The 26957-nt window shown below is 40.2% G+C and overlaps 1 protein-coding gene across 1 annotated transcript in view; it reads left to right on the top strand.

Annotated features, from left to right (window-relative positions):
• WWP2 (WW domain containing E3 ubiquitin protein ligase 2) overlaps positions 1-26957 on the top strand; it is a 148304-nt gene that overhangs the window by 26619 nt on the left and 94728 nt on the right. The window contains exons 3-4 of the mRNA XM_082436155.1: positions 4574-4721; positions 5063-5184. Coding sequence (XP_082292281.1) covers positions 4574-4721; positions 5063-5184 — 270 coding nt within the window. The remainder of the gene's footprint in view (positions 1-4573; positions 4722-5062; positions 5185-26957) is intronic.

The raw sequence follows: 26957 nt of genomic DNA on the forward strand, positions 1-26957 counted from the left end.
TTTATTGGAGTATAGTTGATTTACAGTGTTGTGTTAGTTTCAGGTGTATGGTAAAGTGAATCAGTTATACATATACATATATCCACTCTTCTTAAGATTCTTTTCCCACATAGGTCATTAAGGAGTATTGAGTAGAATTCCCTGTGCTGTACACAGTAGGTCCTTATTAGTTATCTATTTTATTATTTTTTAAATTAATTAATTTAGTTAATTTATTTATTTTGGCTGCGTCGGGTCTTTGTTGCTGCACGCGGGCTTCTCATTGCAGGGGCTTCTCATTGCAGTGCCTTCTCTTGTTGGGGAGCATGGGCTCTAGGCGCTAGGGCTTCAGTAGTTGTGGCTCGCCGGCTCTAGAGCGCAGGCTCAGTAGTTGTGGCGCACGGGCTTAGTTGCTCCGCGGCATGTGGGATCTTCTCGGACCAGGGCTCGAACCCGTGTCCCCTGCATTGGCAGGCGGATTCTTAACCACTGCGCCACCAGGGGAGCCCTGGTTATCTATTTTATATATAGTAATAGTGTGTATATGTCAATCCCAATCTCCCAATTTATCCCTCTCCCCCAGTCCTAGAGTTTTACAATACACTTTTTAAATACACTAAGGTCCTCAAACGTAAGCCAACTATTTTATCTGATATTTAACTGAAGGAACACTGAAAACACAGCACAGCAAAGCAAAAAACTGGCCGTTTGGAACCTATAGAAAGATAATATGCCACACTCTATTCTGTTGCCTTCCTAAGAGCTTTTCAGGGGTATAATTTTGGAAATATGTGATTTTTTGCCTTATTTGTTGACTTTAAAAGCTAAATCCTATGTGAAGATGTGACTCCATGTATAAGAAACTGGCATTTATATTTTATCAAATAGTAAATAAACTTTCTAGGTAAACTTGAGACCTTTATTTTGGCTTGTCTTTTAAGAACAAGAAACATTGAAAATATCACCCCACTTATTAATTATAAATTACTGAGGGGAAAATGTATCTTTACAGTGGGGTGACCTGGCAAACCCCACATTAACCATGGTATCAAAATTAGTATCCCCAGTAGGAGGATGGCCTGGTGTGTACAGTAAGAAGTATGCAACCTAACTTGTGTAGTTAGTATTCTTGACAAAAATGTTCACTGTAAATCTAACCATGAGGAAACAATCAGAAAAATGCAGGATTTAGCATTCTGTAAGACAGCTGGTGGAAGTCTTTAAAAATCATTGTCATGGAAAAAGAAGGGAGTGCATTCTAGGTGTTAAAAGATTAAGGAGACAGCAGTTGAGTACAGTTTGTTCATCTTGATTGGATCCTGGGTTGGGAGAAAAACAGCTATAAAAATATGTTTGGGGGACTTCCTGGTGGTGCAGTGGTTAAGACTCTGCGCTCCCAATGCAGAGGGCACAGATTCGATCCCTGGTCAGGGAACTAGATCCCACATGCATGTCACAGTTAAGAGTTGGCATGCCACAACTAAGAAGCCTGCGTGCCACAACTACAGAGCTGGAGAGCCGCAACTAAATCCTGGCACAACCAAATAAATAAATAAATATTAAAAAAAAAAAAAGTTGGGAACAACTGGGAAAATTTGAATATGGAATGGATATCAAATGATGGAAGGAGTGACTATACATTTTTTTTTTTAGGTATAATAATGGTGGTGTGGTGGGTGGAAGGATGCCCTTATTGTTAGGAATTGCATTCTGAAAGTAATCAGGGCTGATCTGTCATGATGTCTCCAACTTACTTTTTTTTTTAAACACAGATGTCGTATATATATCTGGGTCCTGTGCTATCCAATAGGGTAGCAAGTATAGCCACATAGAACTATTTACATTAAAATTAAATAAAATTTAAAGCTCCAGTCCTCAGTCTCACTAGCCATATATCAAGTGCTTTATAGCCACATGTGTCTCATGGCAATGTATTGGACAGCGCTGGTGTAGAACATTTTTATTATTGCGGAAGTTCTCTGGGTAATATTGATGATAGACGCTGAGAGAGAGACAGAAAAGCATATGTGGCAAAATGATAGCAGTTAGTAAATAATGTGCAATTATTTATTCTATTCTTTCAATTTTTATGTAAATTGGAAACTTCACAAAAAACTACTAACTGCACCATGTGATCTTAGATTGAGTCCAGGACTAGAAAAAAATCTTTTCTCTTTTGCTATAATGGACATTGATAGGGTAATTGGCAAAATTTGAATAAGGTCTGTACCTTAGATAATAGTATTAAAGAATGTTGAATTTCCCGGTGTTGATAATTATACTATGGTAATGTTAGAAAATGTCTTAGTTCTTAGAAAAGACACACTGAAGTATTTAGGGAGAGAAAAAGAGAGTAATAAAGCAAGTAGCATAGAAAGTTAATATTTGGTGACTTCGGGTGAAGGGTTTTTTTAAATGAAATTATTTTATTTATTTATTTATTTATTTATTTATTTGGCTGCGTTGGGTCTTCGTTGTGGCATGTGGGATCTTTCGTTGTGGCACGTGGGCTTCTCTCTAGTTGTGTTGTGTGGGTTTTCTGTCTCTAATTGAGGCACGTGGGCTCAGTAGTTGTGGCGCATGGGCTTAGTTGCCCTATGGCATGTGGGATCCTAGTTCCCTGACCAGGGATTGAACCCGTGTCCCCTGAATTGGAAGGGGGATTCTTTACCACTGGACCACCAGGGAAGTCCCCGGTGAAGGGTTTATAAGAATTCTTTGTATTACTCTTGCAACTTTTCTAAATGTCTGAAATTATATCAAAAAATTCTTTTTAAAAAGTAGATACTAAAAAAACAAGGACCAAAAAGGAAACATGATGGAAGAGTTCAAAGAATCGGCCTGGGAGCTGGGAGACTTGGTTCCAGGCTTAGCACTGCCTTTGACTAGCTCTGTGATTTTGGATATGTCTCACCTCCCTGGATCTTAGTTGGCCCAACTATTAAATAAAGGGTTTGAACTTGTTGATTTCAAAGAAACTGTCTAGCTCAAAATGGTAGGACTCTATAACTAGTCCCTATTTTTTATCTGTATTTTTACATTTAAGGGTCTGCCTGCAGAGCTGCTCTCGCACCACCAGGTGGCCTCAGTTAACCTTGGTCTATGTGTGTAGTATTTTCATTTTCCCACTCTGGGCCACATTTCCCAGCTCTACGACCTTTTTTCCTAATACCAACCCTTGTTGCTTCTTAATCTTCACGACAGCTTTTGTTGCTGTTGTTCCTTGACTTTCTGTCTAGTGTTCTTTTGGTCCTGGAGAAGACACGTATTGCTAAAACACAATCAGAGGTGGCTTTGCCCTTTGCCAAGTTGTGGACCCTTATAGGACTGTCATCCCTCAGAAGGGTCTAGGAGAGAGAGGTTTGCTAACTCTTGATGGGAACTAAGGTTCAGGCAGTCTTGTCATCATGGGTAAGGAACGTCAGTTATATGCTCTGATTTAGGGCATAGGATAGAAACCATCCAGATGGGTTTTGTCCTAGTGATCTGGAGTTTCCACCATGACTGATAAATGCTACAAAAGGAGCTTGTCTAGCATCCAGCCCTGGGCGTATGCTTGCTTAGTTGGTGCTGAGCCCCTGGCTTGCTGGTGCCGTGTAAGCATCAGAAATGCTGCCGCATGAAGGAAATGAACAGAAGAGGAAATGCAGATGGTTAACAAGTACATGGAAAAACTATTCAATCTGGCTAGTAATTGAAGAAAAGTATTAGAACAAATAAGCAAAGTCTGGAAATGGCATATAGCATGGTGTGGAGTCAGGCTGCCGGGTGCACATTGCGGTTCGAAGCTCCCTGGATGTGTAGCCTGGGGCAATGACCTAGCTTCCCCAAGCATGTTTCCTCGTGGGTGAAGTGGAGTGACGATGTATTTCTTGCCTCATTGTAAGGATTCAGTTAGATAATGTGTGCATAGTATAGTATCTGTAATAAGTGCTCATTAACTCTTAGCTATTATCTTTATACTATTTTTTTTTTTACCTACATGATTTGCAAAGGGTGAAAAAAACATAGTACTCAGTGCTATGCAGTGTTTGGTGAAATGAATATATTCCTATAGTGCTGATAGGTGTCTACATGGGTTTAGAAAGGAACTGAGCAGTTTTAAGAACTTTAAAAAATGTTCATATCCTTTGGAAGAATACTCAGAAATGCATGCAAATACTATATACGTTTGTGGTCATTTTCCCCGAGCCAAAAGTTGGAAGCAATTTATTCAACAATGAAAGAATAGTTGACTAAATTATGGTGTATGCTTGTAATGGGCTTATGTTGCAGCTTTTTAAAATGGATTTTGGGGGGAGAGGAATTTTTAAAGAATTGGAGACATAAAAGATGAAAGTCTAGGAAGTCTGTATTTACCAACATCTTAATGATAATTATCCCAGTGTTTTTGGGTTAGGAGTGATTTTTTTTCTTATGCTTCTTTTCTTATGCTATTTTTATATCCTCACATTAAAAAAGAAGTCTTTTTAGAATGAGGAAAAGACAAAATTTCTTTTTTAAAAGAAACAACAAAAAAGAGGGAGAACATCTGCCACAGGGGGGCAGCTGGGAGCCCTCTGACTCATCCTTGACTTCTGTCTTTCCTGTCCAGTGGTGTCAGCAAAGCCCAAGGTGCATAGTCGTCAACCTCGAATTAACTCGTTTGTGGAAGTGGCAGTGGATGGACTCCCCAGTGAGACGAAGAAGACTGGGAAGCGAATTGGGAGCTCGGAGCTTCTCTGGAACGAGATCATCATTTTGTAAGAGAAAACCCCTTCTCTCCGAATGCAGCCCCCCGGGGGAATAGAGGAAGGGGTTGTGGGAGATCCAGGTTCCCTGTAGCCGCCTCTAGTCCTTCCGCCTTTGGTACCCGAGGCACCTTCTCTTCCGGTGTTTCTACATCATCGAGCTCACAGAGTGTTCATTGTTAGCTGGATGGTTACAGGGTCAGCTCTGGGGGGGAAAGGGTATATGTGAGTGTCTTCCTCTTTGGGGTTCCCCCCACCTTCAAGATGTCAGCAGTGTAGTTTCTCTGTTTTCTTCTAAGTTACAGGAATGACTGATCTGCTTGGGTATGATGAATCAAGTATTTGTTTTCCAGGAATGTCACGGCCCAGAGTCATTTAGATTTGAAGGTCTGGAGCTGCCACACCTTGAGAAATGAACTGCTAGGCACCGCCTCTGTCAACCTCTCCAATGTCCTGAAGAACAATGGGGGCAAAAGTATGTACAAGGAAGGGGTACCTGACGTCATTCATTTGTGGGGGTGGGGAAAAGAATGTGAAGGCATGGATTTCTCTCACATGGTGGCTAAACCTGCTGATGCAGTTTCCTCCAGGACCAGAGGCTGCAGTTACTGTACTCCCCGTGGATGTGGTCCGTGGAGTTCTAGGAAGGCTGAGAGCTACTCTCTGCCTCTATTGCAGAACTCAGCCCCTTGGTCCAGGGCCCCTAGTGGTGGGATGCACTGATATCTCCCCCTTGATCCTTCCTCAGGGATGCATACTTTCCCTCTGCCCCTCTTTTCCTGATCCTGATGTGTGACGTGTAGAATCAAACTGTCAAATGCCTCCAGCCTAAATCATTACTTTCCTAGTCTGATCCCTCAAACACAACAAAGGAGCTTCGTCTGTGGGTGGGTGTGTACACGTGTGCCTGCCTGTCTGCGTGGAATGGTGTTACAAATGGTGCCCTGTGCTTAGAAGGCGCTCGATAAACATTTCCTGGATGTTGGAATGCAGTGGAAGCTCTATCATGGTTATTCAGCATGCCTCGGCTGCACGGAAATCTGAATCCTCACGTCTGTTTATTGCTGTTTGTGGTCAGTGGAGTAACTCATGGCCGAGGTATCTGGATCCTCCCTCATAAAGCCTCTATTCAGAGCTGTACCAGATGTGGCGAGGGAATGCCACAGAAAGAAAGGCTCCTTCTTTTCTTGACGTGTGCTGTCTAGCAAATATTTTCTGAACGTGGATTTAGTTTAAGAGAGATGTGTGGGTGGGGAGCCCTGAGTCCCAGGGAGAGTGCTGCTTGATTCAAGGGTCTTTCCTTTCTGAGCCTGTCCTTTCTGATGGGCCTCTTGAGTGGTGTGTGAGGCTCCCCCGGTCTTTTCCTTTCTGCTGGGCACACACTGATGTGGTGAACCCACTCTGGACTCTGGAATCGTCTGAAATGAGGATCTGCCTCTACTCTAATTCTGCAGGGAACACCCCGCTGCTCTGTCTTCTGAGTCGGTCTTTATTTTCCCAAATGCTAGCCTGCCTTTTATAATTTGATTCTCAAGGGGGATTATATTTACTATGTCATTTGGAAATAGACTTGTGGGCATTCTCACATTAGGACCAGCAACCGACATTGAGTGTCCTTTTCTCTCCTTTTTCATTTGTCCAGTTGGCATACTTTTGCTTTCAATTACAAAAGTAATTGTTGAAAAATTGGGAATCACACAAAAGCACACAGACACACAAAGAAAATAAAATTCTCCTAGAAGCACAGTACCTAGTGATAATTATTGTTAGCATTTTGATATATGCCTTTCTGAGCTTTTTTTCCCTGTGTGCAGTGTATTAATATTTAAGACATCAGTGAAACAAAATTGAGATCATACATGAACTTATTTTGCAACATGCATTTTTCTCTTTAAAATGTATTACTATATCTTTATTTTTAATTGTGATAAAAAAAACACATAATGTAAAACTTACCATCTTAGCCATTTTTAAATGTACAGTGCAGTGGCATTAAGTACATTGACAGGATTCTGCAGCCATCACCTCCATCCGTCTCCAGGACTTTTTCATCTTGCTAAACGCAAACTCTGTACCCATTAAACAGTAACTCCCTCCCTTCTCTCAACCCACACCGTTCAACTCTCTGTCCCTGTGAATCTGCTTGCTCTAGGTACTCCATACCAGTGGCGTCATACAGTATTTACCCTTTTGTGTCTGGCTTCTTTCACTCAGCATAATGTCCTTAAGCCTCTTTCATGTGGTACGTATCAGAATCACCTTTTTTTTCTTTCTTTTTAAATTTTATTTTATTTTATTTTGGCCACACTGCACGGCTTGTGGGATCTTAGTTACCTGACCAGGGATTGAACCCGGGCCCTCGGCAGGGAGCGCGGAGTCCTAACCGCAGGACCACCAGGGAATTCCTAGAATCCCCTTTTAAAAAATATTTATTTATTTATGGCTGCGTTGGGTCTTTGTTGCTGTGCGCGGGGGCTGCTGTTTGTTGCAGTGCGCGGGCTTCTCTTTGCGGTTGCAGAGCACGGGCTCTAGGCGCGCGGGCTTCAGTAATTGTGGCACGTGGGCTCTAGAGTGCAGGCTTAATAGTTGTGGCGCATGGGCTGAGTTGCTCCGCGGCATGTGGGATCTTCCCGGACCAGGGCTCGAACCCGTGTCCCCTGCATTGGCAGGCAGATTCTTAACCACTGTGCCACCAGGGAAGTCCCCGGAATTACCTTTTTAATGCCGAATAATATTCCATTGTATGCCGCATTTTGTTGATCCTTTCATCCATCCAAGGACATTGGTGAACATGGGTGTCCAAATATCTCTTCAAGTCCCTGCTTTCAATTCTTTTGGATAATATATTCAGAAGTAGAATAGCTGCATCACATGGTAATTCTATTTTAATTTTTTGAGGAACCGCCATACTGTTTTCCATAGCTGTTGTACCATAAAATATTTAGTTGTTCCTCAAAAGTCAGTTTTTGATGACTGTCTGGTAGTAGTCTTATCAGATGGCTGTGTGAAAATTTAAGGTTGAACATTTGGGTAGTTTTCAGTATTTCACAGTCACAAATAATGCTATTTTTTTTTTTTTTTTTTTTTTTTATTTTATTTTTTCTCACACACACACACTGTATTTTATTTTTACAAGAGATAAATAGACTGACACCAAGCATTGTACATGGATGACCACAACAAAAGCAACAATGATTGCAATTACCAAACATGAAACACACTCATACTATGTCATAATATTGACATTCAGTCCAGTAATCCTCCACTGTAACAGCTCCTTTACTTTGCAGTGAAAATTGATTTGTATATTCTTTGCCTCTGAGTCCTTGTGGGATTTTTTTTTTTTTTTAATTCAGACAGAAAGTCACAAAAATTATACTCATCCTCATCAGTTCACTCAGTCCCATGTAATTAATTGTTTTTTTTCATCTTGATCTTTTGTTAGCACTTTTATGAGTTCATCAGTTTTTCATCAGAGTTCTGAAAATGCTTATTCATTCAGTTCAGCAGTACAGTCAGTTACCAGAAACCTGTACTTGTCAGAGTCTTTTCCATGAATTTCTTGAAGATGAAACCCTTTTATAGGAACATATTTGCAAAATCATCAGAGTACACCCAGAACTGTCTGTAAATGACAAAAGACTTAAAAATGACCACGGTAAAAGATTTGATGAAAGTTCATAATAATGCAGTTGACAAGAAAATTAGTTATTTCTGAGATATACATTTTAAAGTAATAACTAGGATTATTACTTATAACATTATACCAGAACATATAAGATTTTTAGAAATTTCATGTAATGTCTGAAACATTTATATTAACATATTTCCATATATATTTCCATACAAATACAAATATAAGATTTTTAGAAATTTCATGTAATGTCTGAAATATTTATATTAACATATTTCCATACATATTTCCATACAAATACAAATATAAGATTTTTAGGAATTTCATGTAATGTCTGAAACATTTATATTAACATATTTCCATACAAATAACCCAATGAAAGTTTAGTATTAGTTGTTTTGTTTGTTTTTTTTATACTGCAGGTTCTTATTAGGCATCAATTTTATACATATCAGTGTATACATGTCAATCCCAATCGCCCAATTCAGCACACCACCATCCCCACCTCACCGCAGTTTTCCCCCCTTGGTGTCCATATGTCCATTCTCTACATCTGCATCTCAAATTCTGCCCTGCAAACTGGCTCATCTGTACCATTTTTCTAGGTTCCACATACATGCATCAATACACGATATTTGTTTTTCTCTTTCTGACTTACTCCACTCCGTATGACAGTCTCCAGATCCATCCACGTCTCAACAAATGACTCAATTTCGTTCCTTTTTATGGCTGAGTAATATTCCATTGTATATATGTACCACATCTTCTTTATCCATTCGTCTGTTGATGGGCATTTAGGTTGCTTCCATGACCTGGCTATTGTAAATAGTGCTGCAATGAACATTCGGGTGCATGTGTCTTTTTGAATTACGGTTTTCTCTGGGTATATGCCCAGTAGTGGGATTGCTGGGTCATATGGTAATTCTATTTTTAGTTTTTTAAGGAACCTCCATATTGTTCTCCAGAGTGGCTGTATCAATTTACATTCCCACCAACAGTGCAAGAGGGTTCCCTTTTCTCCACACCCTCTCCAGCATTTGTTGTTTGTAGATTTTCTGATGATCCCCATTCTAACAGGAGTGAGGTGATACCTCATTGTAGTTTTGATTTGCATTTCTCTAATAATTAGTGATGTTGAGCAGCTTTTCATGTGCTTCGTGGCCGTCTGTATGTCTTCTTTGGAGAAATGTCTATTTAGGTCTTCTGCCCATTTTTGGATTGGGGTGTTTGTTTCTTTGATATTGAGCTGAATGAGCTGTTTATATATTTTGGAGATTAATCCTTTGTCCGTTGATTCATTTGCAAATATTTTCTCCCATTCTGAGGGTTGTCTTTTCGTCTTGTTTATGGTTTCCTTTGCTGTGCAAAAGCTTTGAAGTTTCATTAGGTCCCACTTGTTTATTTTTGTTTTTATTTCCATTACTCTAGGAGGTGGATCAAAAAAGATCTTGCTGTGATTTATGTCAAAGAGTGTTCTTCCTATGTTTTCCTCTAAGAGTTTTATAGTGTCCAGTCTTATATTTAGGTCTCTAATCCATTTTGAGTTTATTTTTGTGTATGGTGTTAGGGAGTATTCTAATTTCATTCTTTTACATGTAGCTGTCCAGTTTTCCCAGCACCACTTATTGAAGAGACTATCTTTTCTCCATTGTATATCTTTGCCTCCTTTGTCATAGATTAGTTGACCATAGGTGCGTGGGTTAATCTCTGGGCTTTCTATCTTGTTCCATTGATCTATGTTTCTGTTTTTGTGCCAGTACCATATTGTCTTGATTACTGTAGCTTTGTAGTATAGTCTGAAGTCAGGGAGTCTGATTCCTCCAGCTCCATTTTTTTGCCTCAAGACTGCTTTGGCTATTCGGGGTCTTTTGTGTCTCCATACAAATTTTAAGATGATTTGTTCTAGCTCCGTAAAAAATGCCATTGGTAATTTGATAGGGATTGCATTGAATCTGTAGATTGCACAAATAATGCTATTTTGATAAACTTATAAGTTTACAAATCTTTGTACCAATTGTTAAAAATTTGTGTTAAATTATTGAACATAGACTTGCTGGATTGAAATATTTTTCAAGGTTTTGGACACATATTGCCAGATTACCCTCCAGAAAAGTTCTACCCATTTATCCTTCCATCAGTTGTAGCCGAGGTGGCTGGTTTCTATTGCACTTTGGCAGTTATTGGATTTATTTGTAAAAAAAAAAAAAATATATATATATATATATATATATATAAGATATATATATATATTTTTAGCCTATTTTATAATTAACATTTTGCCAGATTTGCTTCATCTATTTCTTTTTGGTTGCAGTATTTAAAGTAAATTACAGGTGTTTCAACCTTTTATCATAGATTCTTCAGCATGCATCTCATTAAAAAAGGACTTTTTTTACATAATTACTGTACCATCATCACACCTGGCAATATTTACATGAATTCCTCATTATCACCTAATACCCAGTTCGTATTCTATTTCACCATCTATCTCAAAGTGTTGTTTTACAGTTGGTTTGCCCCAACCTGGATTTGGGCAAGGTCCCCTCATGGCATTTGGTGGTTATGTCTTTGAAGTCCCCCCACCTCCACTCTACCTTTTTTAAAGCTGTAATTTACTCAAGGAGACTGAATGTTTTTAAAGTGTGTTTATTGCCTTATTAATGTCCTTTGCTCATTTTTATACTGAAATGTGCATTTTTCTCTTTTGGTTTTGAGAGAGCTCTTTATATGTTAAGGCTGTTATTCTTTGTCTTGTAATTTGTGTTTTCCCAGTTTTTCATTTGCATTTTAATTTATCAGGCTTTTTTTTTTTTTCCTTTTTCCATACAGATGTTTTAAACTTTCTGTAGTCAAGTCTGTTACCTTTTATAGTTTCAGCCTTTTCTTTTACGTTTTGGAAGGCTTTCCTTTGTTCTGAGATCAGGTAAATGATCACCTCTATTTTCCCCTAGTTCACTGTGATTTTATTTTTTTAATTTAATTCTTCATCCAAATGAATTTATTTTTGTGTACAGTGTGAGTAGGGATCTAATTTAATTTTTCGTAAATAGTTAACCGATTACTTTAGCACTACTTATTAAATAACCTATCTATATCCCCAGTGATCTGAGTTGCTACCTTAAGCATATATTAAAAACATATGTATATTTGTGCCTGTTTGGGGACTTTCCATTCATTGTTGTTTTTTATCAGCCTTTTCAAATCACTCTGTCTTAGCTAGTATAACATTTTGTTATGTTTTTAATATCTGACAGTTCAAGTTTCTCTTCTTTTCAAAATCTTCCTGCCTCTTTTCTTTGCGTGGATGACACCATCACATGAATTTTAAATTATTTTGTCAGGTTCTCCCCTCTTCCTATTCTCCTACCCCTAATCCCTTGAGATTTTTGTTGGAATCTATCATATGTAAAGTTTCTTTATGGAGAATTTTCATACCAGGAACATGGAATGTCTCTAAATTCACTCAAATCATTTTGAAGTTATCTTCAGATAGATTCTTTTAGTTTTTAAAGAAACTTTGATATTATTTTCAGTGGGATCTTTTTCTATTATGTCTTCTAACTTAGTGTTGTTGGTATATGATTATTAGTTTCTGTATTTTCTTTTATATAATCAGTCACTTGCTGAATTCTTAGTATAGGTTTTCAGCAGTTTCTTTTGGATTTTCTTGGTAGACGTTTATGTGGTTTCTAAGATCGATAATTTTGATCATCTTAGGAGATAATTTTACTTCTTTTTCTTTGTTAGTTGCTTTGTATACAACTTCCTGTTTTAGTGGTGATGGAGTGGGCATTCTCCCCTAATAACCAAGCTTATAGTGACTTCTTTAGGTGTCAGGCTGGGTATTAGTTGGTAACCTGTCTTCTTGATTTACTAATCATTGTTGTCTTTTTTAAAAAATCAGGATAAGGGTTGAATTTTGAGCAAATAGCTTTTATTTTATCTTTAAAAAAATATTTATTTATTTATTTATTTGGCTGCGTTGGGTCTTAGTTGTGGCACGTGAGATCTTTTAGTTGCAGCATGCAGCAAATAGCTTTTAAGCAACCATTGGGATAATTATATGATGTTTCTCCTTTCAATGTATTATATTAATTTCCTTGTAGTAACAACCTTAGAATTTCTGGAATATACCTAATTGCTCATGGTAGATTATTCCTTGAAAATTTTTTTAGAATTACTTGTTCATATTTTATTTGGGGGTTTTCCATCTAATTCATAAGTGACATTTGTTTGTAGTTTTGTACTATTTTTGTCAGCTTTGGAATCAAGGCTAGGCTAATTTTATAAAGTAAATTGAAGTGCTTTCCAACTTCGGGAATAGACTCTATAACATGGGAATTATCTGTTCCATGAGTGCAGGAAAGAGCTCACGCATAAAACCAACTAGGTCTGGCAGCTTTCTCTGAAATAATTCTTTGATGACTTTTTCAGTTTTTTCCCCATAATGATTGGTTTGTTCAGCTTTTCTGATTTATCTTGTGTCAATTTTGTTAATTCATATTTTCTGAGAAAACTGTTTCATGAGATATTCAAATTATTAATATAAAGATTTGAGATAACATTCTCATTTTTTAAAATGTTTTAAATTTTTCTCACTTAAAAATGTTGGTATTTGTGTGTTTTTTCCCCATTTTTTTTTCTTGACTGGCATAAACATTTTTGTTTTAACTTTTGGCTTTTGATTTATTTTTCACAGGACAACTACTTGGACTTATTTATCAATTATACCATGTTTTCTAATGTTAATTTCTATTTTTAACTTTGTTAACCTTTTTCATCTTTTTGCTTTATTTATTTATTCAATAGTCAGTCATTTATAGCTTTTTGAGTTGAAAGCTTAGTGCATTTATTTTTGTCCTGTCTTATTTAATAATAAAAACATTCTTGCTTTAAATTTGTCTTTGATTTTTACCCCACTTGGTATTCAGATTTTTTTCTGTTAAAGAAAAGTGCACGAATCTTAAGTGAGGCAGCTCAATGAATATTTACATGTGTTCACATCTGTATAATCACCACTCAGATCAAGAGATGGAACATTCCCAGAAGCCCAGAAATTTCCCCATGTCCCTTGCTTGCCCTGCCCTGAGATAACAACTATTCTGAATTTTATCACTATTGATCACTATTGATTAGTTTTGCCTATTCTTGAATTTTATATCAGTGAAATCAATATGTTTTCTCGTGCCTGGCTCTTCATTTTATTTGTGAAATTCATCTGGGCTTTTGCATGTAATGAGAGTTTGTTTTTTTTACTGGGGTATGGTATCCTATTGTATGAATATACCACAATTTATTTGTCTCATCTCCTGTTGGTAGACATTTGGGTTAGTTCCAGTTTTTAGCCATCATGAGAAAACTGCTGTGAACATTCTTATACATGTATTTTGGAAGACACAGACATGCACTTCTGTTAAATCTATCAATGTGTCTATCTATCTATATCTATCTTGGGGACTTGTTTCATAGGGTGGATGTATGTTTAGCTTTAGTAGAGACTGTCTGGTAGAGAACCAATTTGCCATCCCCTACATTTTGCTGTGTTCTGCTCCTTTTTTGTAATTGCTCTTGTGATTTTCTCTTTGAGCCCAGAGTGATTCAGGAGGATGTTTCCTATGGCTCCCAGGGGCTGTGTTGCTTGTGGCAGTGGCTGCAGCTTCTAGTGCTCTTGCTGATGCCAGCCTTAGCACTTTGTGTGGCTGGGTTGAGTAGTGAGGCACATCAGATCCGAATCTGATGGAAAATTTGGGCAGTGGGCTGCTTTTTCTTAGAAAAACAAATCTAGGATGACAATATAGATAATATTCTGGCTGTGTTTCCTAAAGCCTTCTGTATAGAGCAAGGCTGTTTCTGATGATTGCAAATCTGTCATGTAGAGAAGTGGTTAAGAACATGTAGACTCTGGAGTCGGATTCCCGGGGTTTGAATCCTGATTCTACCAACTTTGTACATCAGACACTTAACTTCTCAGTGCTTCTGTTTCCTTGTCTGTAAAATATCGTTTTGAGATTAAGCGAGCTAACAACAGTATGTGACACATGTTCGTACTATAGTAGTAGTAGTAGTAGTAGTAATGGTAGTTATTATTCTGTCTCCTCTGATACTTTCCTTCCCAAAGATTGGGAGGTACAAATCCCAGAGATGGACAGCAGAGACCCAGTTTCCTGATATGGGACCTCCTTGCCTAAATGTGGGGCAGCCCTGAGGGTGTTCCAAGAGAGAATTCTAAGACTGGACAAATGCAAAAGCTTTGCGGGTGTGGAGTGGGGAGGCCATTATTAACATGGGACATTTTTCAGCACCACGGTCTTGGAGCCTGCTCTCCTTGGGGAGCTGCTGGGCGGGAAATGTTTCCAGAGTGGTGTCTAAGTATGAATACGGTTTCGTAGGGTAGTGGGTCACAGTAGGTGAGGTGACTCCTCTCATTGTGGCCGGGTCTTCCTGAAACCACTTTTCCTGGGAAAGGCAGTGACGGGTAGCGGTTGCCCCACCTGGTGTTTTTCTGCTCCATGGGACATCATTCTTTCATTTGCTCCCTTGTTTTCCCCTGGGTGGACTTGGAGGTTGACTGGGAGACCCAGCTGATGTTTCCTGCCTCCCCCTGGCCGAGGGATGCTGCAGTGGAGGGTTTTACTCAAGTCCGGCAGTTACATAATGGTCAGCCTTGGCTGACTCCGCAGGGACATTGACCTGACTGTGGCTGCACAGAGGACTTGACCAAAAGTCCTGGTTTGGCTCTTAAGGATGGTTCTAGTCATCTCTGTGTGGAAGCCAGCTTTTGAGTTTGACTATTGCTTTTCTTAAAATTTATTTTTTTGGGACTTCCCTGGTGGTCCAGTGGTATAGAATCTGCCTTCCAATGCAGGGAACAGGGGTTCGATCTCTGGTCGGGGAACTAAGATCCCACATGCTGCGGGGCAACTAAGCCCACACGCCACAACTACTGAGCCTGCACACCACAACTAGAGGGCCTGCATGCTGCAAACTACAGAGGCCATGCACCACAACTAGAGAGAGAAAACCCACATGCCACAACTAGAGACAAGCACGCGAGCTGCAACAAAAAATCCCTCATGCCGCAGTGAAGATCCTGTGTACCGCACCTAAGACCCGACGCAGCCAAAAAATAAAGAAAAAATAAATAAAATAAAATAAAAATAAAAATAAAAATAAAAATAAATAAATCTTAAAAAAAAATGTTAAGTCCCCGAAGCAAGAACCAATGCTTTAAAAAAATAAATAAATAAATAAATAATTTATTTTTTAAAAAATTGAATGAATACCAATTTAAAATTAATTAATTAATTAATTAATTAATTTATCTGCGCTGGGTCGTAGTTGCAGCACGTGGGATCTTTGTTGCTGCCTGGAAAATCTTTAGTTGCGGCATGCGAACTCTTAGTTGCGGCAGGGGGCCACTCTTCATCGCGGTGCGCGGGCCTCTCATGTCGCGGCCTCTCTTGTTGCAGAGCATAGGCTCCAGACGCGCAGGCTCAGTAGTTGTGGCTCACGGGTCTAGTTGCTCTGCGGCATGTGGGATCTTCCCAGACCAGGGCTCGAACCCGTGTCACCTGCATTGGCAGGCAAATTCTCAACCACTGTGCCACCAGGGAAGCCCTAAAAACCTTTTTATTAGGGGAATTTTCAAACATAATCCCCATCCCCCAGTAGTCACCAGCATGTTTCATCCGTACCCGCCCACTGGATGATCTTCATTTCTTTCTAGCTTGGTAGCAGATAGGAGCTGAGACCCACTTTTCTCTTGTAGCTCTCCTCTCTAGTAGTTGGACTCATCAACACTGCAGATCTTGGCACTGCCAGATTGTTCTGCTTTCAAGGAGGGAAATATGGCTTGAAGTAGATTAAAAAAAAAAATCCAAACTTCTTTATTTTAAAATAATTTCAAATTCAGAGACAAGTTACAAGGCTAGGACAAAGAACTCCCCTGTACTTTTCATCCATGTGGTGATATTTTGATGCATTTGCCTTAACATCGTCTGTATGTCTGTATATGCATGTATGGTGATTTGCCGAATCATTTTAAATTATAAATCTTATACGTCTTTATCCCTGAATATTTAAATGTGTATTTCCTAAGAAGGATATTATCTTGCCTAACCACTATAAAGAACCTAATCAAGAAATCTAACATTTTTACAGTATTGTTACATAATTCGTATTTTCTAATTGTTGCAAAAATGCACTTCAGGTGGTTTCCAGGATCCCATGCAAGATTGTGCATTACATTTGGTTGTCCTTAAATCTGGGGTCAGTTCCTCAGCCTATTTTTATCTTTGATGACACTGTCATTGTTAAAGAGTCCAGGCTGTCTTTTTTGTAGAATCTCCTCAGTTTGGATTCAGAGTACTACACATTTTTGGCAGGAGCATTCCAGAAGCGATGTTGCGTCCTTCTCAGTGTGTCAGATCAGGGGGCACACAACTCAGCTTGTTTCATTATTGATGATGTGAACTTTGACCCTTGGCTTAGGGTTGTGTCTGCCAGGTTCTCCACTGTAAAATGACTATTTTCTCTTTATAACTAAGAAGTTTTTATGGGGAGAGACCATACTTTGAGACTATGTAAATATCTGTTCCTCATCACACCTTCACCTACTAGTTTTGCATTCATTAATGATTTTTGTCTGAATCAGTTAATATTCTGATGGTCGCAAAATTGTTTTTCCAATTTAGTCATTCCTTCTACATTTATTAGTTGGCATACTGCTGCAAGGAAGAGCTTTTCTTTTTCCTTTATGTAGGTATGTATTATCAGTCTCAACTCATGGATTCTTATTTTATGCATGGGTTATAATTTATTACTGCCATTATTTTGATGCTCAAATTATCCCTGGTTTGGCCAGTGGATGCCTCTTCAAGCTTGCTCCTGTATCCTTTTGACATGTCCCCATCATATATTTTTTTCCAAACATCATCCAACATAGATAGAATTTACTATGTGATAAAGGTGGCATTTAAAATCAGTAAAGAAAGGTGAACAAATTGGGACCATTGGTTAACCCAGTGGTTTTCAAAGTGTGGTGTCCAGATCAGCAGCATAGGCGTCACCTGGAAACATATTAGAAACATAAATTCTCAGGCCCTCTCCCAGTCCTACAGAATCAGAAAACCTGGGGATGGGGCCCAGCAATGTGTGTTTTAACAAATGCTCCAGGGCATTCTGATGCCGGTTCAAGTCTTAGAACCACTGAGTTACCACTTGGGAAAAAATACAGTTAGATACCTTCCTTACACTAACACTTGTGCTGGTTTTCTTTATTTAGTTTTTAAACGTTTAACCCTTTAATCAATCTGGAGTTTTTTTTGGTGTATGGTGTAGGCCAAGGATCTAGTTGTATTTTTTCCTTATGGGTTTTACGGTGTCACTGTTTTCACTAGAGGGAGTGGCAGTATCAGGTTGGACATACCGCTTCTCACTGCTTTTTTTTTTTAATTTTTATTTTTTTGGCTGCGTTGGGTCTTAGTTGCAGCATGCGGGATCTTTGTTGAGGCATGCGAGATCTTTCGTTGTGGTGCACTGTCTCTTCGTTGCCGCACTCGGGCTTTCCTCTAGTTGTGGCGCGCGGGGGTCCAGAACGTGTGGGCTCTGCAGTTTGTGGCACACGGGCTCTCTTGTTGAGGTGCGCGAGCTCTGGCGTGCAGGCTTAGTTGCCCCGCGGAATGTGGGATCTTAGTTCCCCGACCAGGGATTGAACCTGTGTCCCCTGCATTGGAAGGCGGATTCTTTACCACTGGACCACCAGGGAAGTCCCCTCACTGCTCTTTTTCTTCAAAACTTTCTTGGCTCTTGAGCCTTCATTTTTCCTGAAAGACTTTATGTATACACACACACACATAAATATCTATTCTGTGTCTGTATATTCAAGGTGATGAGTTTATGCTGAAATCTCCAATTCTAATTCAACCCCACAGAGTTCTTCCTAACTTTCCTCCTTTCCACACGAGAACCCTGGCTCTCACCGTCATCCACATATTTACTCATTTCTATACGCACAGGAGGCGGTTAGAGAATTGCTGTACTCAGACCACTGTGAAAAATGAAGTACCTTCGAAAAGCTTTTTGCTTATGCTCTTCGTTTTCTATGCATGTCTGTTTTCTTTCCCCATGTGTGTCTCCCAGATATTAAAAAAAAAAAAAAATGAGAGAGGGAGAAAAAGCAAACAGCTCCCTATTTATTTAAAAATCTTATAAGCAGAGGGTTGTTACTGCACTTTATGTTCCAAGAACAGATAGGCCAGTCACGAGGGCTGCACCACCTCCCTCCCTCTTCCATGAGGATGGAGTGTTCTGGTGGGTGGGCCATGCATCTCAAGGAGGCAGGCATGACAGACAGTGCATGCATTTATTTTAAAGTAAACACCACACTGTTTTTCCAGTTTTTCAACTGAAAGAGAAATAAACCACTGATCCTTGGAACCTGAGTCAGAGGGAGAAGAGAGAAAATTTTTAAAAATTGCTCCTAAGTTAAAAACAATTTTAAATTTAAGTTTGAGAAATTATTCACTGTTTCTTCAGATGAGGAGGAGGCGGGCAAGAGACAAAAGTGAAAGGAAGGATGTGACAGTCCTGTAAGCTGGTAGGGAGCTATTATTTAGGGCATAGCTACAAACTCCAGTGCCTTGATTAGCCCTGATGGGAGAATGGCCAAACCAGTTCTGCATAGCCAAGTAGTTACTTTTATGAACCTGGTAAACCACTAAGACCTAGTTATTTCAGTCTCATGGAATACTCACAGAAGATTTCTGAGAAATTCTCTCTTGCTCCCCAAATTGAAAATAGTATAATTGTATCTCTGGGATGTGCCCCCCCCACCCCCCATACCACAATCCGCAGATGCTCAAGTCCCTTATATAAAATAGCATAGTATTTGCATATTACCTATGTACATACCCCCGTATACTTTAAATTATCTCTAGATTACCTATAATACCCAATACAATGTAACTGCTTTGTAAATAATTGCTGGAGCACAGCAAGTTCAAAGTTTGCTTTTGGGAATTTTCTGGAATTTTTTTTTCCTGAATATTTTTGATCCACACTTGGTTGTATCTGAGAATATGGAGCATGTGGATATGTGGCGGGGGAGGCTGACTATTAATATTTTTTCTGATAATAAAAGCAACGTATGCTCCTAAAACCGAAAATGTTACTGTTATTTTTCTGATTATTATTGTTGTTTTATGCTTATTGAAAAAAAAGACAAAGAACATTGGGAGTGCTAAGTATGTACCAGGTATTAGTCTGAATTCTTGATCTCTACCTATCTATCTATCTATCTATGTCTATATCTATTCTTTCCATTTAATCCTCCTGCATACCTATAATGTAGGTTGTACTGCCATCCCCTTTGATGAGGAAATAGGCAGATGTTATGTAACTTGCCCAAGATCACATAGTAGGTGGTGGCAAGTTGGGATTTAACCCAGGCCTTTTGGTCTCAGGGCCTTTGCCTGCACCCTCTGCATATACTGCCTTCCAAAGAAGAAGAAGGTTAAAAATCACTGGAAATTCTTCTTTTTCCCCCCACAAAGCTAGCAAATCTTGTTCTGTTATTATGAACTCCAATGAATGTATGCCTTTTTTAAAGACAGTTTTTTAGAGCAATTTTAGGGTTCACAGCAAAATTGAGAAGGTACATGGAAATTTTTTTATTCAGAGCTAACCCGGTTAATATTTTGTTATATATCAACTCAGCTTTTTGGGGGTATGTCAATCATATATATATTATATATATATTATATATATATTATATATATTCTATATATAATATATATATATGTATGTGTGAGTGTCTAACTTTTTCCCCAGACTGGGAACTCACTCTACATATTGCTTTATAACTTGCTTTTTTTCCACCCAGTTTTTCTACCTCAATGAAACTAGATCCTTTTAATGGCTACAACAGCATTTTTTTGGTATGAATGCACCATAGTTTAACAGATCTTTTATTGTTGGCCGTTTCTGCGTCTTTACTACTACAAGCAAGAATTTTCAGTAAATTCTTGTAATGATATCTTTGTTCTCCTGTCCTTTTTTTCCCTTAGGGTAGTAAATTCCTAGGCATGCATTGCTGGGTCAAAAGGCAGGCAACGCTGCAAGTTTTGTGATATCCGTGGCCTGGGCCTGCTGCAAAGACTGGACCCGTTCACACAACCCACCGTGTGTGTGCACGTGTACTTGTTTCCCTTACCCCCAGTGGCGCTGGGCATTGCTAGTCTTTTAACCTCTGCCAGTCTGTTCAGCCGCGACAGTGATTTCTCTTTGTTATTTTAATTTGCATCTCTTTTCTTTTCTCCTCTCCCTTTCCTTCTTGAGGAACTCCTGGGTAACCTTTTGTCCTTGCTGCCTTGCTGCAAATGCTGTACCAGGTCTCCGGTCACCTCCGTGTGACTCCATCCAGGGTCAGTTCTCATTTCCAACTCACTTGCCTTGCAGACTGGATACAAGGAATCCATCCCTCCTCCTTGACCTACTCTTTTCACTTGGTTTTCAGGACACCACGCCCGGCTGGTGTTCTATCTTTCCAGTCACTCTTTTCCAGTCTCCTTTGCTGGTTTTCTCCTCGCTGGTCCAGAAGCATTGGGATACCCCAAGTTGGCTTAGTCCTTCATCCACTTGTTAATTTATACCTCTTCCTTTCACGATCTCATCCAGCCTCATGGCTTTAAATTTGGTCCGTTCACCTATGACTTGCACCCTGGGCCTTTCTCCGGGCAACCTGAGACCGTGTTTCTAGATGTCTAATCAGCATCCTCGAATTAACATGTTAAAAGCTGAGCTATCAGCTTTCCATCTCAGGCAACGGAGATGGAGATTTGGTGTTGCTCAGGCTGAAAACCTGGGTGTCCTCCTTGACGCCATTCTTTCTATTACAACCCACACCTGGTCCATCAACATGTCCTGCCCTCATTACCTTCACGATACCTTCGAGGAACTGACTATTTCTCACCCTGACAGCTGCTGTCACCCATGTCCACCTCACCACCACTTCTCGACTCAGGAGGCAAAGGCCTCCTAACTGGTCTCCCGGCATCATCTGCCTTTGTCTCCCTACACTTCATTTTTGAGCCCAGCAGCCAGAATGATCCAACCCATAAGTCAAATCACATCACTCCTCCAGTGGTTGCCTTTCTCACTAAAAGTAAAAACTGAAGTCCTTCCCAAACGGCCTAAAAAGCCTTCCCTGATCTTTCTGTCACCTCTCTGTTACCCCATCTCAATCATTCCACCGTCACCAAACCGCCTTCTGCCCACAGGCCTGTGTGCTCTTCCTCCAACCCACGGCTGCTCTTGCCTCAGGGCCTTTGCACCGCCCTGACCTTCTTCCCAAAATATTTCCTCCTTGTGTGTCCTCCTGCCTTTCTCCCTCACCCCCTTCCAACCCACTCAGATGTCACCTCAGTGAGGGCTTCCCTGATCAATTCAGTGATTGTTTTTTTTTAATTTTACCAAGGTGTGCAACATCACCGTGAACTTTCCCACCACCTCAGTAAGATCCCTCCTGCTCACTTAGCTCCTGTTCCCACCCCCAGCCCCTGGCAACCACTAAGCTGCTTCCTGTCTCTGTAGATTTGCCTTTTCTGGACACTTTATACAAATGGAATCATACATGTGGCCCTGACCAAACCACCTTAATTTCAGTTCCTCCCTACACAACATTCCCTATTCCTTTCCCTGCTTTATTTTCTTTTTAGCAGTATCCCCATGTAGTATATATATATTTTGTTTATTTATCTGACTTATTGGCCTCTACAACTAGAATGTGAGCTCCATGGGGGCAGGCACTGTTTGGTTTTTTTTTTTTTTTTTTTTTTTTTAAATTTTTATTTATTTTTTATTTATTTATTTATTTTTAATTTATGGCTATGTTGGGTCTTCGTTTCCGTGCGAGGGCTTCCACCAGCCGTGGCAAGTGGGGGTCACTCTTCATCGCTGTGCGCGGGCCTCTCACCATCGCGGCCTCTCCTGCCGCGGAGCACAGGCTCCAGACACGCAGGCTCAGCAATTGTGGCTCACGGGCCCAGCCGCTCCGCGGCATGTGGGATCCTCCCAGACCAGGGCCCGAACCCGTGTTCCCTGCATTAGCAGGCAGATTCTCAACCACTGCGCCACCAGGGAAGCCCTGTTTGGTTTTTTGTTAACTCTTGTACATCTCCTCACTCCTGTGCCCAGAACACAAAGAAGATACTAATAATATAATATAATATAATATAATATAATATAATATAATATAATATAATATAATATAAACATAATATATTATACAATGTAATGTAATAATATGATATTAGTATATATATGATATACATATTTAATTCGATTAGTGAGGATGAACATCTTTTTATGTGACTGTGGTTTTTGTGGCCAGTGTCGTGGCTGACCGCTGAGGCAGAGGTAGGACCAGGGTAGTGCTGGGTGCCCTCTCTGGGGAGGCATCAGGCAGAATCCGTCCCCAGCCTCCAAATGCAAGCCTTTGTTTCATTTTACCTCCATCCAGTTGCAGTTGTATCAGTGACTACTGCTTCCTTGATTGGCACCAGATGCCAGGCATTGGGATTTAAAACCATCTTTAATAGTCTCTGAAAAGCTCCCTGTGTGTTGCTTTCCATCATTGTGCACCTCAGGCAGATACGGCCAAGCCGGAACCTCAAGGAATTTCTGAAGAAGCCAACAGCCACCCCCTCCCCCGACCCCAGACCCCCAGCTTCTCAAAGTTACAGCTGGTCCCAGCTCGCGGCTTTGGTGTCAGTGGAGAGCTGGTCGAAAGAAAAGGTCCTTTTAGCCAGCAGTCTCGAAAGTAAACACACAGGCCCCTGCAACGCAGGGTAAAACAGACCTGCTCTCTGTGTCACCGGCTGAGAGGCTGCCTTGTGAAACCTCACTTGAAAAAAGAAGAAAAGCTTTCTGTCAGGAAAGCCATCCCCTGTACGTGGCTGCCTCAGTGTGGCCTGGGGTTTAAGGCCGCCTCCAGAGTGTTCTGTAAACTTACTGGCTTTGGAGGGCCGTCAGCCTCGTGGGAATGCCTATTTGAACAAAGAGTGATTCCACCCCTCAAAACACGAACGCCGGCTGAGGCTGTCCCCCTTTTTCTTTTTCTAATGGTATATTGAAAACTTTTGCATTTTAATCCATAGTATTTGATCCGACAGTTTTCCCCTCTTTTCTTTCTTTCTTTCTTTTTTTTTTCTTTTTAGACTTATGAATTTGTCAGTGTTGGATCAGGGTTTTGTGTGACAGGAAATGTCCTTCTTTTCTATCGGGCATTTTCTTAGGGTTGTGAGAGGGGCCTGCGGCGGGGTCGGGGGTGGGGGCAGGGTGGGTGTGAAGTTTATTTACCAGCATTTGCACAGTAAACCCCTTTGAGCACTGGGCTAGATGCCGGAGATGCAGCCGTGAACTAAGGCAGACAGTGTCGGAATTTAGGATCTAGAGAGGAAAGCGGACAGACGTTGGACAGATAACTGGTGCAGACTGTTCCAGTTGTGACAGATACGATGGAGGAAAGTGCAGGGTGCTCTGGGAGTATATCATTCAGGACTTAACCTAGACTGGGGTCAGGGGGTGTCAAGGAAGGCTTCCCCGAGGAAGTGACACCAGGACTGCAGAAGGATGACAAGCGATTATCCAGGCCAGCAAGGAGAAAAGCGTTCCAGGCTGAAGGAAGCTTGGAGGCAGGAAAAAGCTTAGTTCAGTCAAGTTACACAGAGAAGGCCCCCGGGACCGGCCGGGCCTGGGCAGACAGCTGCTCAAGATTATGACCAAAAACGGCAGGGAGGAGGCGCCCAAGCAGCGCTGTCCGGTAGAAATGTGATGTGAGCCACAGACACAATTTAAAGTTTTCTAGTAGCCACATTAGAGAAAGTAAAAACAGAAATAAACGGGAAATTCGTTTTAGTGATCTATTTTCTTTAGTCCAATATATACCAAATGTTATCATTTTAACATATGAGATCTGGTGTGTCATTTACACTCCCAGCACATCTCAGTCTGGAGATAGGAAAATGAGACTGTTGCCTGGATATGAGCAGTTTCCTTCCGCTTGCCAGAAAAAAAACCAACCCTGAAGCATTGCATGTGATGACGGGGCCTCTTCCTTGTGCCAGTTCCCTGAGACTGGCTCCCGCCTGCCTGCCCGTCCAGTCTCCCAGGTTCTTCAGGGGAGACACCGCGGCTGCTGGGGTCATACGAAGATCAGACCTCGTTTTAGCTCATCGGAGTACATGATTTCCTCTTTTCCTTCGGTCTTCTGGGATTCTAGGAGCATTTTTCTTAGAGCAGGAGACCTACTCTTGTAGGAGAGTGGTGAGTTGGGAGGGAAAGCGATCCTGGATCAGAGTAAGAGTGCCACAGTTACATGCGTGGTGCGGTCAGTGCCACGGTCAGGTACAGAGCGGAGATTTTCACCTTGGCGTCAGGCCCGGCCTGGGGGATGCTGTTTATTATGTACAGGACAGCAAGGCACACAGTTCTCAGAATATGATGTCTGTGTCTTCCCTCCCTCCCGCTCTTAATTAACTGATTCATGTTTATTTCCACGTGTATTACATGAATTCATTCTTTTGGAGCCGGGGACATTGTGGTAAAGGCTGAATTCCCTTAGAACGTGCTGCTCCCTCAATCCTAAAACCCTCCTCAACAGATAGATTGCTTCTGTATATATTTTTAAAGATTCTTAGGATACTTTACAAGTCAAAGGGCACAACTTGTGGGCCCAGGGTGAATTCACTTTTGCATGTGTAGTTTATACGTGTGTTTTTGTGCTGGTGTTTGCAAGTCTGATGACTTCATACAAAGTTGACGACAGTGACCTATGTCATGGGGAAACGGTTTGGAATGTGTGTGCTTACATCATTTTTGAATCTCTTTTTTTTTTTTTTTCATATTTTGAATTTCTGCTTGAATTTTTTATAATAAGCATGTTTAAAAAATTGTAAGTTAATGTTATTTATTGTGGAGCAAATATTATATAGCATAAATGGGGAAATTTTTAAACTTTTTATTATAGGAAGTTTCAAAGGTAGATAAAAGTAGAGAGAATCATATAATGACTGAATCATCCTGTATCCATTACCCACTTTGAACAATGAGGACCACGTGTCCAGTTGTCTTTCATCTCTAGCCCCCACTTTTTGGGGATGTATTTGAAAGCAAATCTTAGGTATCATGTCATTTCATTTGTAAACACTTCTGTATACATGTGTAACTGATATTGGAAATTGAGAAAAAATACATATTCACTGTGCAGATAATGGAAATTTAAAAAGTGAAACCTTTATTTCATAATCTGACTCTTCAAACACAACTTATTTTCTCTGCTTCATTTATTTCTTTGCCCCTTTACATAACTTATTTTTACAGGGTTTTAATAATAGGGTGCTTTTTATAACTTCATGTTCTTGTTTTTTTTAGAATTAACATTGTAGTGTAAATGATATTCCACGTTGTTCACTCTTCGTAATCATTAATCCAAATCTTAATTGTGGCATAATATTTCACTCATTTGAAATTTGTAATTTTTCAAAAGCCATTTTTTAAAAGGGGGACTTTTTTGTTATTGTGAAGTGATTACCACAATAAGTTTAGTTAACCTTCATCATCTCAGATAAATACAAAAAGAATAAAGGAAAAAAAATGGTTTTTTTTGTTGTGATGAGAACTTTTAGGATTTCCTGTCTTTGCATCTTTCCAGTAGATCATACAGCAGTGTTAACTGTAGTCACCACGCTGTCCATCACATCCTTGGTCCTTATTTATCTTACAACTGGAAGTTTGTGCTTTTTGACTACCTTCATCCAATTCCTCCATTCTGCTGATTTGTTTAAAAGCAGAACCTTAACCATGAAAGCACTCTTCTAGCTGGGCTCCTGGATTTTCCTATTCCGAGACCATTGAAAAGGAGGTTTGTTCGTTGAAAGCCTTTCTCTGCTGTGTTTACAAACATGTTCTCAATTCTGTGCAAGGGGGAGAGGTGGTATAGTCACCGAGGTTCCCTGAGGGCGCAGAGAATGGATAAGCTGCTCAGATGGGCCTAGTCTAGGAATCCTCTGAATTAATGGGTGATGCGGACCACCCCCGCCTTGGGATAGAGGAGCTCTAATGACAAGGCCGCAGTAATTAATGTGAACTGACAGTTTATCCTAAAGATGCAACTTTCCCAGATCTGTATTTATTTCCTCTAAATCACTTTACAAATAGGCTATAGCTTTACAGACAGTGAGATTCACCAAGACAGATGAGGCTTTTTTTCGTTTCCTTTGTGAAGGGGACCCTCACTTGATTCAAGAGGGACTCTTTGTCTATAATGAACCTTATTAGATAGATGACTCAGGTGAATAGCCAGTTCTGAAGTGTCTATGTCAGTGCATTTTTTTTTTTTTTTTTTTTTTAATAAATGAAGAAAAGCATGTGTAGCTGCAGGGGTTTGGACTGTAGAACACTGGGACCCTGAATCAAGAGAAATAAGGACGATCATGACTGACGAATCTGTCATGTACTGACACGAGGATGCATGTGCCTAATCTCTCCTCCATCATTCTTGTGGTTGGAGGCAAGCCGTCCCTCTTCCTCCCATGTGAAGGGCAGACTCTCCATCC

This window comes from Balaenoptera physalus, assembly GCF_965194825.1.
Source record: "Balaenoptera physalus genome assembly, chromosome: 19".
Taxonomy (NCBI): Eukaryota; Metazoa; Chordata; class Mammalia; order Artiodactyla; family Balaenopteridae; genus Balaenoptera; species Balaenoptera physalus.